The sequence below is a fragment of the Medicago truncatula genome, chromosome 3, assembly GCF_003473485.1.
Source record: "Medicago truncatula cultivar Jemalong A17 chromosome 3, MtrunA17r5.0-ANR, whole genome shotgun sequence".
Lineage (NCBI taxonomy): Eukaryota > Viridiplantae > Streptophyta > Magnoliopsida > Fabales > Fabaceae > Medicago > Medicago truncatula.
Genome location: NC_053044.1, coordinates 13,067,381 through 13,085,751, shown reverse-complemented (window position 1 = coordinate 13,085,751; position 18,371 = coordinate 13,067,381). Strand labels below are relative to the sequence as shown.

At 33.0% G+C, this 18,371-nt stretch overlaps 2 protein-coding genes and 1 long non-coding RNA gene across 4 annotated transcripts; 2 read left to right on the top strand and 1 right to left on the bottom strand.

The window, feature by feature from the left end:
- Window positions 1–798: 798 nt before the first annotated feature.
- LOC120579369 (uncharacterized) lies at window positions 799–3,547 on the top strand. Of its 2 annotated transcripts, XM_039831395.1 has the most exons (3): window positions 842–1,222; window positions 2,708–2,842; window positions 2,951–3,547. In XM_039831395.1, the coding sequence occupies exons 1-3, from the start codon at window positions 1,220–1,222 to the stop codon at window positions 3,374–3,376; spliced, it is 564 nt and encodes a 187-aa protein (XP_039687329.1). In that variant the 5' UTR covers window positions 842–1,219; the 3' UTR covers window positions 3,377–3,547. The 2 variants fall into 2 exon arrangements, 1 of the variants encoding a protein (XP_039687329.1); XR_005645168.1 differs by lacking the exons at window positions 2,708–2,842; window positions 2,951–3,547 and adding an exon at window positions 1,332–1,928 and having other exon boundaries at window positions 799–1,222.
- Window positions 3,548–10,123: 6,576 nt separating this feature from the next.
- On the bottom strand, window positions 10,124–11,264 carry LOC120579711 (uncharacterized). Its single transcript, XR_005645460.1, has 2 exons — window positions 10,648–11,264; window positions 10,124–10,557 (listed from the first exon to the last, which is right to left on the bottom strand). It is a non-coding gene; the product is annotated as an uncharacterized lncRNA (long non-coding RNA).
- A 3,377-nt stretch (window positions 11,265–14,641) lies between these two features.
- On the top strand, window positions 14,642–18,133 carry LOC25488824 (peptidyl-prolyl cis-trans isomerase NIMA-interacting 4). The gene is made up of 5 exons (XM_024777978.2): window positions 14,642–14,753; window positions 15,971–16,122; window positions 16,607–16,716; window positions 17,243–17,385; window positions 17,869–18,133. Exons 2-5 carry the CDS (start codon window positions 15,984–15,986, stop codon window positions 17,909–17,911), a joined length of 435 nt encoding a protein of 144 aa, XP_024633746.1. The 5' UTR covers window positions 14,642–14,753; window positions 15,971–15,983; the 3' UTR covers window positions 17,912–18,133.
- Window positions 18,134–18,371: the final 238 nt, after the last annotated feature.

The following is an 18,371-nucleotide window of genomic DNA, read 5'->3' as shown; positions in this document are numbered from 1 at the left end:
AAGCATTTCTTTGAAACAGATTTAACTATTTCTTTCAATGTTTTATTGAGTGATAAAGTTTGTTGACAGTCTTTGAAGCTTGGTTTAGTCTCTTGGTAAATTCATAGAGTTCAATTATTAAAGAAAACTGTATGTTAGAAATTGATTTTTTAAAACAATTTGGTGTATGAAAAGCAAAAATAACAAACATATATTATATAGTAGCAGACATAGTTATTAACAAAAAAGGTTTTAAAAAACGGTCCTGTAGTGCGATTTCGCCGTTACAAAACGGTCACGGCAGCCACAGATACCGTTTTCACGGAGTGAACCAAGATCGCAGGAGAATTACTAGATTCTAAATTATAATACTTAGGCAAATTACTATTATGTCTAGCTTTTATCTGAATGAATGACCATGTAATTTTTTTATGAATATTAAGAATTGACTTATGAATATCAATGCATGACTTGCTTCAATTGTCTATGAAAATTGAATTGTTGAAATTGAGATTCACATTTTTTAAATTGGATTCAACTGGTTTGATATTTACTTAATGATGATTCTGCTTACTTGCTGAATGTAGGAAATGATGACTCCAGGCAATTCTTGTCCTGTTTTGTTGGCTTCTTATTATGTCTTTATATTGTGACGTTTTGGTTTGTTATTTTACCTACTTTCAAACTCGATTATTTTTGAGTTGGTGATGAGTATTTTGATTTGGTTCTCTTGTTTGGTTGTTTCTGATGTAATGCACGAGAGTAATTTTTTTTTCCTTGAAACTATTTTTTATCATATTCATCATTAAGTAAATATCGAACTAGTTGAATCCAATTTAATAAAATCTGAATCTCAAATTCAACAATTCAATTTTCAAAGACATTTGAAGCAAGTCATTCATTGATATTCATAAGTCAATTCTTAATATTCATAGACAAAATTACATGGTCGTTTATTCAGATAAAAGCTAGACATAATAGTAATGGATGTGAACTAAATTATTCAAGATTGCATTTGACAGTAAACTAGATAATTTTAAGATTGCATTTGACGATAAACTAAATTATCTAAGTTGTGAATTAAGTTATGAAGATGACACGCCTTTATATTTTTTATTTTATTTTTACAGTAACAATTCACTTGATTGACAATAACAATCGCATCTGTTGTAGTCTTCTCAACCACTAATAATAATTGCATCTGTTCCCGTGGTAATTCTAGCATTGTCTAGCCAACAAAATGGTATGTGTATGTGATGAATGTCAATTAGTTTGTTTGATTTCATTAGTGTTTTGTGTTTTTGTTAATGTCTTTCCTTATATGTCGCCTTTGGAATTCTTGTTTATTACAGTTACGTCTCAGGCATGAATGTAAGTCGAAGTATATTACTAAAGTCAACGACAAGCTTACTGAACTTCAAAGGTTTCAAATTCAGAAAACACCATTTAAATGGTTATTGAGTTTGCCTAAGAAATTAAAAATATCCGAAAATTTTCTTGAAGAATTGGTAGAAAGATGGGATGATAGGAGTGGGGGTTTGCTATACAAGGTCGGATAATACGGTTTACACCTTTAGATGTATGTTTTGCATTAGGACTTCATATAATACGTGAAAAGGTGAACTTCAAAAAAGACCCTACCTCCACTACAAAAGCAATGTTTTATAATGAAGTCATCAATGTAAAAATAATTTATGCTAAAATTATTAATATGGAAGGAGACGAAGATGTTGAGAAGTTTTGCCGACTTTATTTACTTCTTGGTTTTCCGAGTTCTACTTTCCAAATTCAAGTGTTAAGGTTAGTGGTTGGTGCCTAAAAATGTTAGACGACTTGAACTCCATTGGGAGATACAACTGGGGTGTCACTGTTTATGAAACTCTTGCTTGCAGTTTAAATCGAGTAGCGCCTCTTTGTATTACAGGTATGTTATTGTATGATCATTTTATACGTTTATAGGCCACTCTTTGTCATCATATATGTCTTCTGTGAAGAGTATAATATATATGTCAAGAATGAAATGTAACATATTATATATTACAAGAGTTTCTTGAGTTTGAGTTTTTGGATTCTAAGGTTGATATATCCTCATAATGTTGCTTCTTTTTCTTCATGATTTCTTGACTTGATGTTTAAGCTTATTTTATGATGGTGCGAATTGCGATTGAATATTAAATTAATAGTTGTGGGCTTGATTGTTGTTTTCTGAATGAAAAGAAATTGTTATGAATTGTATGTTGGTTGTTACTAATTCAGCTATATACTTGTTGCGTCATTTATCTATAAAAGTTTTGCATCTACTTGATATTGTATTATGATTGTGACCTTGAGTATTGATTTCAAGTTATGTTGGGTTACATAAAAAATTGTGAAGTTTAACTTTAATTTGATGTTTACTTTTTGTCTTCATGCCATATTGTGACATGATTATAATTTATCTTTTATTCATTGATATTTAGAGCTTGTTAGCAACTGTGACTGAAACAAGTGTAACTCATATTAAAATGTAGTAATAATTTGTAAGCACTTTTAAATACAGATGATTGTCGTTGAATTTGAGTATATCAACTTATAACTCTATATGACATAGGATGAAGTTTTATAGGAGATGAAAGAGTGTTTGTTTTGTAGGCCACTCTTTGTCTTCATGTCATTTTATGGCAACAATTTAATTTAATTTATTTATTTTTATTAAATTATAATAGTCATATTATATATGTATATATAGGTATGGGCTCTAGAGCATGTACTAGGATACGAACGAAGTTATCATGATTCTCCATTGACGTTTCCACGATTTATGAAGGCGCGTGGTGTTAGTTTGGTTGGCAAAAATATATCACACTTGCTTGGTAATTATTTGGTAAGGTTGATAAATATTATTATTTATATGTAACTATATGAATTTTGTATATAGGGTTTAAGCGGTGTCAATTGTTCATTAATATTTATATTGTATCAACCTTAACAGGTTATTGAAGAGCTAAGTGCAACTAAAGAAGAGGTTGCAAATGAAGTTGTGAGGGAGGCGTTAGATCGAGCGCCAAGTGGATATATTAAATGGAGACCAGATCTTATTATTAGTCAGTTAATTGTTAACAATCGCCTGTTGGGTGAAGCAAACAAACGACTTGCCGCAAGGATATCTCTTCTTGAATCGGAAACTAGAGAGATGAAGAAGTTATGCGGTAGTGCACAATCCAGTTATGTGGACGAAGGTGTCTTCAATGATGAAAGTGTTGACGAGGACGTCTCCATGGATGAGATTGAAAGAGTTATTGAAAGGGAGGTGGCAAATGTATCATATGATGAAGCACATCATGCATCAAATCTCTTAACTAGAATTAAGGACAAGCCAAGAAACCGTGTAAAAAGTGGGGTTCTGCTTTCCCCATAGGTGAAGGATGGACGCATAAAGAAGAAGATTTAAATTAGTGTAGTGTTTTGATATGATTGCAAGTAGATGTTTTTTGATGCTATTTTTTATTTAGTAGGACAATGTCGCACCTATAATATTAATGGAAACACCATATGTTGTTAGTTACTAACATTGTTGAACTATCCTACAGTTTAATGAGTCACTGTGTCTGTTATGTAATAAATTTTATTGGGAGTTTTTTGTTATGTTTTGTTCTTTGATATAAAAAATGTTTGTGTCTTTATTGACATGTAAAATCTTGGCATGTATATCTTTTGCATGAGTCAAAGGGCGACTAATATCCATCTTTGACAGGATTTGGTGAAATCTTACCAAACTTAAGTTTGAAAAGGCTTTTAGTGCAGTGATCAAATGAGATTATGTGTTCGATTCGCGTAAAACAGGATAAGTTACACCTGGGAATGATAAACTAGCCAAATATATGGCATGTATGACCATAATTTTACAAATGTGCGACCACTATTTTTTCATAAATTAGAACTTGTCCGTCTTTAGGCGTGATATACTCACAGATTGTATAACTACTTATTTTTGGTTGGAAAAGCTTTTAGTGCACTGATCAAATGAGATCATGTGTTCGATTCGCGTAAAACGAAATTAGTGACACCTGTGAAAGATAAACTAGCCAAATATATGGCATGTATGACCATAATTTTACAATTGCGTGACCACTTTTTTTTCAAAAATTAGAACTTGTCCGTCTTTAGGCGTGATAAATGTAACAGCCCGATTTTTAGCTAGATTTATTTTAATTACTTTTATTATGTGTTTGTGTGTGACTATTCATCATTGGGTGCATTTTCATGGGTTTCCGTGTTGGAAGGGTATTTTAGTCATTTTGGACTTTGGGGTATTTTGGTCATTTTTGTGAGAACGGTAAAATTATAATTTTTGGTGGGAATTACTTTTAGTGATTAGTGAGAATAGTTATTTTCCTAAGTTACTAGAGTAAAACTAAGATTTTACCGTTTAGTGACTGTTAGTGACATTTTACCGTTACTTGACCGTTATTAGTGAATTACCAGTTAGAGTGTAGAAACATTTTTGGTTTGAATAGAAATGGGTTAAGTCCATTAAGTTGAGGGTTAGGCCCAATTGTGAGACACACTATATAAACATACTCTTATGAGAAATTTCCTCACACTTTCATTACACTAAGATATTTTGGAGTGAATAGAGAGAGAAAGTGGGAGCAAGAGGAGAAAAGGGTTAGAGAGAAGAGGACTTGAAGAATCAAGGATTGGGGTTAAGCTAGGAGCAAAATTGAAGCCTAAGCTAGGGAGATTAACCTACTAAGGTAAGGGGGTTAGAATTCATCATAATCACTTTTGTAATTTTCAATTATTTGTATGATAAGTGCTTAATTGGATGAATTGATTAATTGTACATATGTGATGAAATTCGTGCTCTAATTGTGATGACATGTTTAGATGTATGAAGTTATGAATAATTGAATTATGTTAGTTGAATTACATGTTCAAAGTGTATGAAAATGGGTATATGTGGAAATATGCTCAATTGGTGAATTATGCATTGTTGTTGGTGAATTGTGATAAGTTTCATGATCAATTGTTGTTGTTGTTTAGTCATGTTGTTGATGATAATTCATGGCTTGGGTTTGCATAATTCTTGGTTTGTTGTTGAGAAATGAGATGTTGTTGGTGTTTTGATGAAAATGGTGAATTGGTCCAATTGTAAAGTGTTTTCAAGTTTGATTGAGTCTTTGTGAGTTGCTTTAGTCATATTGACCTATAAACATGTTCTGGAAACACATTTGAGCAATGAGGGATCAAAATTGGGGATTTGGGGTGAAAAGGGGTCCAAACCCGTAACATTTTCTGCAAACCTGTGAAGGTTCGCTTAAGCGACCTGGTAAACGAACATTCATACTTTTTCTGGTAAGCGAACTAGTAAGCGAAGTTTTCTGTAGCTACTGGAACTCGTTCGCTTAAGCGAACATGTGGTCGCTTAAGCGAACATGTGGTCGCTTAAGCGAACTGGTGAGCGACCAGTAAGCGAACAACGTGGTTTGCTACTGTAACTTGTTCGCTTAAGCGAACCAGGTGGTCGCTTAAGCGAACAGCTCCAGTTTCAGCCACATTAATCTTTTTTTCCGGGTCTTTGGGGGCCAATCCGAGCTTTCTTAAATGATTCTTTAAGCATGTTTAACTATTGTTAATCCCCTAAAACCTACTGAAACAATGATTGCTTGCTTTAACTTGAATTTCTTCAAGCGAGTCTTAACTTGGGAGTTTTTGAGAGTTCCAAACTTTTGTTGAAAATAACTTTTGTAAAATAATGAAGCTTGCAAGTTGAACCTACAGTTCATATAGACTTAGGTAATACCTGTAAGAGTGGTCAAACATCTTAATCATGTAGAAAGTGATATTTCGGGTGGGAATGTGAAAGGTTGTGAAATGGGGTTTTTCATATGAACTTAAGTTGTGTTTGGGTTAATGTTAATGATCCGGAGGCGACTTAACTTCATGATTATATTGTCGATTAAGATTGTTTGAAGGTTTTCAACTTGTCTTTTGTCTTGGGATTTGTCAATGTTGGTCGGTGACCACTTGATATGGTTTTGGTCGAAAATGTTATTGAACCAATTGTCCTAAGAATTGTGGTGACTATGTTTATATAAGTAAGTGAAGTTGTATGAATGAATGATTGTTTTGGATATGATATTTATCATGAGATGTGTAAGCTATCTTACTTAGAATGTAAGAAATGTTTGAATTGGTGAAACTATATGTGATAGTTGATGTTGAATGACATTGTTGATTATTGATAATCATGTTGATGGGTGATGGTGAATGCTATGATTCAATTGTGTGTGGGCATGTTTTCTTGATAATGCAAATGTTGTGGAGATAATCAATATAATTGGGTGTTGTCCTATATATTGAGGTGAGAATTGTGGATTGTTGTCGCATTATCGAGTCCTTATACATGTTCATGCATCATAGTCGTGTTGAGATGATGTTTTATTCATTATTGGGCTCCGGCCTAGCAGAGATCTTTTGAGGTCTAGTTTTGGGCTTCGGCCTAGCAGAGATCTTTTGAATAACTGTTCATGATAAATGTGGTTGGTGATTGTGTATGAATAACTGTGAATTGATATTTGTTCATGACACATGTGATTGGTGATTATTGACGTGAGATATTGGAGTTTTGATATATATATATATATATATATATATATATATATATGAGAATATCATTATTGATCAAATGCATGATGTTTATATCGAATTATTCATGTTAACTGTTATTTTGATTATGATGATGTAATACTTACCCCCAGAAGTTTTAACCGCCTACCTGTCTGTATGGATGGGTAGACGTTGTGCAAGAGTAGTGCTTGGTGAGTTTGTGCTTGGTGATATCGGGAGCTTTCTCCAATATCAGTGTTTAGTGTTTAGTCGGCTCTGATCTAGGCTTCGTTGTGTCAGTCTAGATTATCTTTTGCTTGGACTTTATTATGTTGGAGATTACCCGTATGTTGGGATTTTGAGGTTTATATACATGTTTATTGGTTTTGAATTTTAAATGATGGTGTAACCTCTATTTCTTGAATAAATGTATTATTCGCATGTTTAATTGCTTTAATAGAAATAGGAGTGTCACAATAAACGCGCATATTGTATAACTACTTATTTCTGGTTGGAAAGGCTTTTAGTGCAGTGTTAAAATGAGATTATGTGTTCGATTCGCGTAAAACAGGATTTGTTACACCTGGGAATGATAAACTAGCCAAATATATTGCATGTATGACCATAAATTTACAAATGCGTGACCACTATTGTTTCATAAATTAGAACATGTCCGTCTGTAGGCGTGATAAACTCGCAGATTGTAAAACAAGTTATTTATGGTTGGAAAGGCTTTTAGCGCAGTGATCAAGTTCATACAACAGAAATATTTTATAATATTTACGACACTTACAATGATATAAATGGATGGATGAGGAAATATAACAAACCAAGGTAGAACATTTATATAGATGGATAGTTGAAATGGTACAATACATGTGGTTTAATGGAGATAGTCCTAACAATAGATGGAGATAGTCATAACACTGAGAACCATAAGTATAAATTATTACTCATCAGATAAATCACCATCTATCCAGTATTGACGGAGATGCTCTATTCCACGTAATTCAACTTCCCTTGAATTTAGACATCTGTTGAGACGAATTTGCATCTGATTGTTCTCGTTGCGTATGATGTTAGTGGCCAGTTCGAGCGACTCATTACTGTCTCTTGTGATTTTTATGAACGTTGTTTTGGTCTTCTTTGGCCTTGTTGACGTAAAGATTGCCTAAGACGTGCAGACTCTTCCATGTGGTATTCCCATTCTCTACGATATTGGTTCATGTTTGCGAGTGAGAATCGTTCTTGTGGGCATAGACAATATTGAAACATATTTCGCTCCAATGCCCACACTCGACCCTTACATTCTACCATTTCTGCTGGAGTGTACTTTGTTCCTTGAAACTTAGAGAAAGCATGAAACTCCCATTCAATTCCAAACCAATCTTCATCCATTGTAGAAAAACGAACACTGAACTCACATTAAAGCACAAGTGTATGGTACTTATAGCTTGAGTCATAGGATGAATAATTTTCTATCTTTGACAAACTTTATCATTTCAATTAATTTCCTTCTCACTGTTTATACACATGATATATGTGCAATTTGTACATTTGAGGTAAGTTAGGGAATCTTGCTAGATGCTAAGAGTTCAGTTGTGTAGTCTTGTATAATATTCTAAACGTGAGTTAGAAAAAGCTAACCAAAACTAATGCTATACTTCACCAATTTTTGGTGAATGTGATACCATGTTAGTGTTTTTTTTTCCTAATTTGTCTCGTATTGAATTTAGAGTTAAATATGTTTTGGTTCCTATAAAATTAGGAGTTTCTAAATTTAATCCTTACTTAATCTGTACTAAATTTTGCATGTATTTATACTTAATTTTTCATCATTTCATAATGACCTAAACATGTCTAAAAAAAATCATTGAAATTTTTTGGAGTTTAAAGATAATTAAGCAAACGTTATTTTAGCAGGGACTAAAATTAAATGTAAATATATTTAGCAAATCCTAAAAATGCAATAAAAATTAAGTAAGAATTAAACTTAGAAGCCTCCATATTGTATATGGACCAAAAACACATTTAACCTTTGAATATATAACCACGTGATCTCGTTGAATGGAATCATGAGAATCTTGACCCATTAGCATGAGTTTGATGTGGAATAATGTAAATCTTTGGAAGGACTCTTGGAAAATTTACCAGATAAAGAGTGCAATTGACTGATGTGCTTGTATGAGATGTGAAATAAGAGGGAAAAATTGGTGAAGCACTGCTGATGAACCACTCAATTGTATAACTTATATTAATATTTTGGGTATAATTTATTATATTTTGTATTATTATTATTTAGATACTTACCTATTTTTAGTTTATTTTGTAGAATATAATATAAGTGAAAAATGCATCAAGACATGCTCTTTCTCTCTCCTATTACGTTTAATTACAAGAGAAGTGGGGATGATTAAAACCATTGCTACAGGCCCAATAGATATTATCATATGATGGCCCAAAATAAAAACAAACACTGTTGGAACAGAAGAGTCAAAGGCGGTCAATTGAAAAGAGCATCATCTACATCAAGCGGCTGATGTACACATTACACACACGCTGTACAGAGAGAGAAATCAGGATTGGAAATTGATAAGAAGAACACACACGCTACAAAAGGAAAAACAAGAGCTTGGAGTGAAGATTGGAATTGGAGCAAAAATCTGCAATCTTTTGTGGTTATTCTTTACTCTAATTTCATGAATTTTATTTCAATTTTAGTGTTCTTGATTATGGATAGCTAAGTTATTTTCTAGGGTTTAGGTGAATCTTGTATGTTGAGAGACCTTATCATGTTCTAGTTTATTAATGTGAATTTCAGTTTTATTCAAATCAAATTTGTTCTATTGATTTTATCACATGATTAGGAATGATCAAACCTTTGCATGTTAACAATCAGTTAATTGATCACCGTACTGCAGTTAATTGGTGGACCTATAGGACAATTGAGACTAGAATTATTACATGATCAAACCTTAATTTTAGTCTTCCAGTCATTCAACCTTTTTGTGCTTTATAATGACCAAACAGATTAATAGTTTTACTAAAGTGATTGGTGATTGAATAAAAATAAAGGAATTGAATTAGAACTAGACATTAGGGAATCGAAAATTGCAAGTGAAACCGTGACCCTAGACCTCTCTCTACTGATTTACATCTTCACAGTTTTATCCTTCTTCGTCGTTACTTTTTACTTGGTTACCGAAACTATTCTACTACTTGTTCGTCTAAATAATAAATTAATCTTAATTAGTTTAGTACTTGTTAATTAACCTCTGTGGATACGATAATCTTTTATACTACTAGGGGGATATTTTGTCTCTTTGCCACTGTATGTTCACATGCTATCTGTCTGTAAAAGGATATTACCGAATATATTACAGTACCTATAAACATTGAATAATGAACATGAGGACTATTTTGACTTACGAAGTATACAATCAGGTATAAATCATCGTAAACAGCGACACCCCAATTATAGGTACTAAGAGCGTCTAAATCATCAACAAGGTTAAAGAAATCTTTTTTAATTTTACCATGTGATTTCGGAAAATATAAGACACACAAGGCAAATAGGATGTAAACTCTACAAAAATCATCTATGTTGTCCTCTTCTTGAAGGATCTTCAGCTTTGAATGTACACTATCAATATTAATAACTTCATTCACATCAAACAATGTTCTAACATGACTATCACTATCTATTGATTCCGGCAAAGATTCTCCTAAAATAGGCAAACCTAGAGCCAAACAAAGGTCTAGATGTTTAAATGCCACAGTCCTAACGCCTACTCTAAATCCTAAACTACTTGCATCCCATTTATGCAATAATTCCTTCAATAAAGTACCATTCATTCCTATATAGGTCTTCATTTCCACCAGATATCGGAACAGAGTTTTCATAATTCTACTCCTTTGCGCATCAGATAATTTTCGGTTAATATCTACCTACTTATTGGTACGGGGCATTTGAGTCTTTATCTGTGGCTGAAAAATGAACATTATTCATTCATTAATGGCATAAAACACAAACAGTTACATACACATTAAACGTCTCATTAATTAAATTGTACTTACACCAACACCACCATCCCTTTTTCGTTTGTTTTCGTTCATGATGTTGACCTTATATGTTGTATACAAAAACAATTTTTATCAACAACAATTAAAACACACACAAACACCTATTCTCAACACACGTTACAAGAACGATTTGAAAAATATTCATCTTATAACTAAAATACAAACACATTTTATAATCACATGTTTTCCACAAAAATTGAAGAACGTTATTGAAATAATATTGTGACAAGTTAATGTTTTCCTATCTTTGTTATCATAGACATACTGACAAAAATTTATCTGCACTTAACCACATTTTAACATAGACGTAACCGCATTTTTTTCCTCCAAATTTCCAACAATTTGACCATTTTTTAACACAAGTGTGACCACGATTCTTTTGATTAAGAATTTGACACCAACTCTACGTGATATCATTTAGAGGAACAACCACAATCAAACTATAAAAATTGGGGAGAACTTATGATTTTGTACTAACAACAATACAATGATAATCATCAACAATCCAAAAATGCAACAATCAGACAGTAGCAAATAACATAGATTTTAACTCAATTATGAACTAAACAACTAAATACTATCAAGTTTCATTTAACCCTAAATTCTCACCAACTCAGTATCATACCCTAATATGATTAATTTCTTCATCATGAATTTCTAATTCAACAATTATTTTAGCCTTCACCAAATACAAGATTTGAGATAAACATCACCTTTAACGGAGAGATTCAGCGACGGAAAGAGAGATGGAGAAAGTGATTCGTACAGAGGAAGGAGGAAGGAGATCGAGAGAGCTACGGGCCGTCGGAGCAAATGATGGAGAGAGAGATATTCGCCGTCGTAGCAAATGGCGGAGAGTGAGAGATAAAGAGAGCAGTTCGCCGGAGAATCACGTGGAGAGAGACAGAGATCTGAAACACTTTGATTTGTTTTTCTTTTTTAATTACCTTGATCTATTTCTTATTTCTTTTAATCATTTTTTACCATGTCATTAAAGATCAATTTTTTAAAATTTTTATTGCCATGTCATAGGTGGTATAAGGGGGTGTATGGAATTGGTATGTCCATGTATCTTTTTCCTATTTCATAATAGTTTTCCTCTTATCTAGATGGAACTTGATGTCTCTCATTATGCGGTATACGACAAGTGGAACTGAGAAATGTTCGATCAACTTTTTCCTCAAGAAATTTGTGAGAAAATTACAATGATTAAGCGAACCTCTAATGGAAAATCGAACTTTCTTTATGCAACCTTGCCACAAAGGTGACATTTAACATGGGAAAGGGTAAAACTTTCCCACGATAGGAAAGTTCAATTTAGCCATTAGATCCAATCAAGTACACAATTTTACTATGGTCACTACACCACTAGATATTTTTATTAGTCAATGTTTTTTAAAAAAAGAAATAAAAAATAGGATTGGGAAAGGTTAATCTGAACAATGTCATCGTAATCCCCAAAAACCCAATTTTCGCCAACGGACATCTCCGACCAGCTTCTTCACAAAATCTCTTATCCATGCTCTGATTTACTCCTCCACTCCAACAATCTTGCCTCCCTTCGTTGGTGACGCAACCGTACCGAATAATACCAGAGATCCACCGCCGGAATTGTAACCGGAGGTTAAGTTTCACCGAAAAGCTTCCATTTTCGCACTTCATATCGACTTCCTCCTTTACGACCCAGAAATCATAGGGAAACCTTCTTCCTCATCGATTCACAAAGACCAAGTTCCTTGACAAATCCATTGCAAACAGGTTGCTTTTTTTTTTTTTTTTTTTTTTTTTTCCTTTGATTACTTATACTATGGCATGGCATATTTAACACGCACAATTCATAGAATGATAAGCTTTAATAGAAGTGCACAATGTAACCATTTATCTTGTGTGACCCATGGTGGAAAAGTTTTATCCTTTCCCATATTAAATGTCACCTGCTACAAAAGGAAATTTCTGAATCAAGTATTCTTATTGTATCACGCACGTGAAACATCACCTTTTCCAACGATTCCTGATAATATCTCCGTCTCTAATTATAAAACTCTTTTGAGAATTTTTTTCGTCCCTTTTTATAAGATCATTTTGCTATTTCCAACTACATTAATTATTTTTTTACATGCATGCCCCTATTTATTATACATCTTTTTCTTCAATCAGCAATAAATAACATGTTGAAAACATAAACCAATCCTCTCTCTTGAAGAATAAAATTGTAAAAACAATAGTAATTATAAACATATTTAATACAAATATCCACTATATTAATTCCCGTTATTTTTTCAAAAGGATCCTATAATTAAGGATGGAGGTAGTATTGTTTAACACGTCTGGTTTTGGCAAGGCTAAAACAAGTCCAAATATATCTTTTGGAAAATAGCTCATGATAAAATCCAAAAAATGGTAAAAGGTATCACAAAGGCATGACTAGAGACAATCTATGTGGAAGGTTTTTATAATTACCCTGAAACGATTATGTGTGTCTTAAAAGACTTTGAAGAAGTAAAAATGTTATAGAATGACCTTACCTCTCAGGATCTTTTGAGTAAAATTTTCAGTCTTGGTTGTATCAATGGCACAATTCAAAATGTCACGAAGAGGATTGCTAGCAACACTCTTTCTTGGACACTTTCTCTAACATTCATTCTCTTATTGGGTTAAAACAATGTGGGTCATATACTTTGGAAATGGAACCCACATAAAATGGTGGGACATACATTGATTTTATCCAATAAAAGAGTGAAGTTAGAGAGAGTGTGTAAAAGAGAGTGTTGCTAGCATTTCTCTTGGCACGAATCATGACAGCTGAAAAATCTCGTTGGTGTTGTTGTTTATGGGAAGTGGAATGATAAAAAAATAACCCAATATTTAATAGGAAGTCCTATCTAAGTAAACAAACTTTTAATCCACTTGGGTTGGTCTGGTCTTATTGACTTGGGATCTGGCAGTGTGCTCCTCCTCTAGGTCTCAGGTTCAATTCTCTCTAATGTCAATTTGGATGGATTAATTTAGCTTCTTCAAAAAAAAAAAAAAAGTAATCAAACTTTTACTAGTTTTAAACCAAACTAATTTCATTGTATCCTCTATAAACCTTATGTAGTTTTTGAGGCTCATCCTTTGAGACCCAATGTAGAGGTCTTTTGGACACCTCCACCACATGATCATTGTAATGTTTAATATTTTGTGGATCTTATAAAATTCATCAAAGATTTCTATTTGTGGAAGACTTATTAGAGAATTTCATAATAAGTTCGTTATGGCTTCTATAATATACTTGGATCCTTCTCTATTTTGGGGGTGAATCCGTCGAATATCATAAGTATCATGTTTTAGATTGATTCCTTACGTTTGGTCAATATGGTTAATTCAGGCTCATCCCAAAATGATTTTCACCAACCTCTTTTTCACGAGGTAGTCTCTCTTCTCCACCGTCCTATATGGAGAACCAACATTTTGCACATGTATCAATCAAGAGGCTGACTGTTATGCTGACCTGTCAATAAATCACAACCACTCTTCCTTAGATTTTAATTGTACTTTTTATTTATTTATTCATTTTTTTTCTACTTTAAAACTTCTACTCGAAGATGATGTAAGAGGGGCTAGTTTCTCTCTTTTAATATCTTAATTTAATTCCTTTTCATATAAAAAAAAAAACTAAAACTAAAACTAAAACGTAAGGTGTTATCTCAAGATACAAAGTTTAAATCTCCTAAAAACAATTGTAAATGACCATTAATTCTACTTTAATTAATAAATAAAATAAAAACCCTTCTCCCATAGTAAATTACCATTTTAATTAATTCTCCTCGAGGTCTCAGTTTGATTCTCTTCAGTGCCAATTTGAGTGGGTTAATTTAGCTCTTTATTAAGAAAAAAATAATAAGTTGGTGTATTAGCATAAATAGGGAGTTGGAATAGTAGCAACCCTAAGAACATGAAAGGTTTGAGTTTAGGCCCAAACTGGTCTGTTGCTACACGAAATGGAATGTGATTCTCCTCGTCTCGACTGGTGTCAGTAAGTTGCGTGAGTCTTCATCCTTGACTGTTCTTCCTGGATTTCTAAACTCTGCAACTTTTCAATTGATTTGTACTAAGAAGAGGTAAAAAGAATATTTAGATTTTTTTTTGTTCCATTTCACTTTTTTCACATCATTGTAATAGAACTGCGATTTATTTTATTTTATTTTATTTTTTTGGATTTTTGAGCTTCAATCTAATGTAGAATTTTACCATTTTCTAAAACCCAAGTTTAATTTCTATCTATATTATTCAGTTTTAATTCCCACATAAATTTTATTCAATTTTGATCGCTAGTATACATTAGGTACGATTATTTTTAGTCCGTGAGAGACTAAAAACAACCATTTTAAAAAAAGGGACCAAGATGATTGAAGAAATTGATGTAGAGGGTAAACTTGAAAGATCGTGATTTTGTGGGTACTTTAAAAATATTTAGCTCTAAAACTGTTGTAAACAACTAGCTAACCTTTCAATTAGTGGTGCTTATAACTGCATTTTCATTGTACTAAAGTCTATGAGGCCTTATGCCACACTTGGTTAAACACCTTGACTGAAATTGCGTTGTGAACTATGAAACACGGACACTCCTCGAATTAGGCATGTCCTAGTGTCGTGACACCGACACATATTATTATATTGAATTATGTGATTTTCTCAAATTGTTATCAGTGTTGGCGTGTTAGTTTTCGTGTCATGTCCAGTGTCTGTGTCTGTGTCTGTATTCTTGCTTCATAAATTTTGAAACTTAGTCAGGTTATTGATTTCACATTCTCCAAGTGTAACCTTAGTGCGTAACTGACTAAGTGTATGAATGCATAATAGATGTTGCTAGTCATTTCAATAAAGTAGTTACAAGCCTTGTGTTTGTCAGGAGCTCATGAATCAATTTCTGTAAACGAGTCTATATGAGCTTGTTTTGTTGGGTTATTATCTATATGGATATCAGATGGTTGATGTCGATGTCTTTAGTTAGGTATCCAAACGAAAACGTGGATGAGGGCAAAAACTAGAAAGCGTTTTTAACACTATGGAGATTTTATGTTAAATCAAACCAACTGATTCTAACTGTAATCTACAATGAATCAGAAACTAACTCTCGCATAAGCTTAACAGAATCTGATCATCTAACAATCTCCACTGTAACCTGATGTGTGATAGACATCCAACGTAGAAGATGAAGAAATTGTAGTTTGTAATTATGTTGGAAATTTCTTTAGTTCCTGTTTTCAATGACTTCTACTGTGTGACTTATTTAATTTAGTAATAGTTGTTGACTTGTTTTGTTGAAATGATGGATAGTTGTTGGAACGATGGGAAAAGACGCAAAAGCAAAGGAGTCAAAGGGTAAGGGAAAGCAGGCTGCAAGTGGAAGTGATGAGAATGCTTCCAAGGGAAAAGGAAAAGGTGGGAAAGCTGCAGATGGGCTTGGTACTTGCACCTATGTCAAAGGTACAAAATTTTCCCCAATCTCACAAGCCATGAAGCACGGACACTCTCGGATTAGGCGTGTCCCGGGGTCGGTCATGTGTTGTGTCTAACACCGACACGACACCGACACATATAATTATACTGTCGGCATGACTGTGTCGTTTTCGTGTCCGTATCCGTGCTTAATAGCTCACAAGTACCTTAGGGTCCATTTACTTCAAATGTTTTCTGTTTTCATTTTCACTTCAACTAATAAACATAAGAGAATATTGATCCAATAGTTTCCACACTATGTTCTTTTACGATTTTCAAAAATAGATTGAAATTTTGGAAATTACAAAACAGTTTTAATTGTTTTTTGTAAAATGCACACTTGAACATAAATTTTAGAAAATGAAAATTGAAAATGCTTTTAGAAAGTAAACAAGGCTATAATAACCAATAACCATATATGATAAGTTTCTTTGATTGAATTACATTGATTTCTGGCTTTTACTTTGCACAGCAAGACATATCTTATGTGAGAAACAAGGTAAGATTAATGAAGCCTACAAGAAGCTGCAAGATGGTTGGCTTGACAATGGGGATAAGGTTCCTCCAGCAGAGTTTGCAAAGGTATATTATTTTTATTTTCATTTTGGAAGTTATACACTAGAATAAAACATAGACAGTGCTATACATTTTTTACTACTACTGTTTTCTATTGAAAAGAGAGTATAACTGCCAGGAAATTTTTTAAAGGGTGTTAAAAATCTCTCTTGAAAAAAACAAAGTAAGAATTGTAGCTAAGTTTTGTCGTATACACTAAACCCTTATTTGGCTTTGTATTTAAAATGGGGCTGAGAAATGGATTCAACGCAGTTGATATTTCCAGCTGTAGGATGAAAGATCAGACGACTCAGATTTTGAATTGTATTAAATCTGATTTTGTTGATATCAAAATATGAGCTCTGTGATCTGCATCCAATGACCGTTGACCGGCATTTACTGACCGTTGGAAATCCTGGTTCCTCCTCCCCCAAAATACATACGCATGTCAGTTTGGTCGAAGGAACGAGAAATAAGAATCAAAATCAGTCTTGAGATAGAAATATTTTGTCTTCAATTGTTTATCACTGATAATATTCCGCCAATCTCACAGGTAGCTCAAGAGTATTCTGAATGTCCATCCGGAAAGAAGGGTGGAGACCTTGGATGGTTTCCACGAGGAAAGATGGCTGGCCCATTTCAGGAAGTTGCCTTCAACACACCTGTTGGAGTTACGAGTGCTCCTTTCAAATCAACGTATTGCTCTTGCACCCTTCTAGCTGATATTATATGCATTATTGATCTCATATTAGTATCACTACTTGTGTCCTTTCTCTTTTCTCCTTAGCTAGGTCTTTTGGATTGATTAATTTGAGTTTACCTATTAACATAAGAGTCTTGCTAACGAGCGGCGAGTGCCCTTGGGGCCATCTTTAAGGATTCCGAATTAAGAAATCATTCCTTCAAAAAGTCAAATACTTCGATTTCCAATGCATTGAATACAAGATATTTCATAATTACCTGTTAAGGAACAACTTATGACATGTCCATAAGCTGTTTTCAACTTATTTTCTTAAGTTCTCAACGATAGCTAATAAAAAAACAGTTTATAACTTGTATAAAAATGGTTTGATTTGTTATAGAAATAGTTTATACATAAACACTTAAATGATCAGCGTTTATGCTATAAGTTGTTATCCAAATAAGACCCTATTAATGTTTGGTTGGATGTCAATGCAGGCATGGCTACCATATTATCTTATCTGAAGGAAGAAAGAACTGATTTGAGTTCTGAATAAGAACAGAAGCTGAGTTTCAGTGGCATTTGAGCACTTAAGTGTTGTCTGGTTAAATGATCGGATGTTGCTTTCTTTCTTTAAGTGATTGTGGTTGATAATGTAAACCAACACATATGTATACTGATCTTGCTTTCTAATACTTAGATAACTGAGAGCATAATATATGTGAATGTGGATGGTTTAATTGCTTTTGTCTTATTGAATAATTGATATAGGTAAATAAATATCTTTTTTTTAACCCAAAAAAAAAAATTGAATTTTAATTTTGGTCCCTAAGAAAATCTTTGGTTTTCATGCTTCCAAGATTTGAAACTCTAAATTTTGATCTCTATCGTCTGGTAGTCATCTCAAATGCACCCAAAATTACATGTAGTGTCTAACTGTCTTTCATCATTAGGCCTAATACAAACTCGATTTAACTGCATAAAAATGATTGTTCTTATG

What these genes read in the sequence shown, in the direction of transcription:
- LOC120579369 (XM_039831395.1), top strand. An exon ending in ACTTGCTTGGTAATTATTTG is followed by an intron (nt 2,843 to 2,950) that starts GTAAGGTTGATA and finishes CAACCTTAACAG; the next exon opens with GTTATTGAAGAGCTAAGTGC.
- LOC25488824 (XM_024777978.2), top strand. Translation starts at nt 15,984, where the DNA reads ATGGGAAAAGACGCAAAAGCAAAGGAGTCAAAGGGTAAGGGAAAGCAG. An exon ending in TACTTGCACCTATGTCAAAG is followed by an intron (nt 16,123 to 16,606) that starts GTACAAAATTTT and finishes TACTTTGCACAG; the next exon opens with CAAGACATATCTTATGTGAG. An exon ending in CTCCAGCAGAGTTTGCAAAG is followed by an intron (nt 16,717 to 17,242) that starts GTATATTATTTT and finishes CCAATCTCACAG; the next exon opens with GTAGCTCAAGAGTATTCTGA.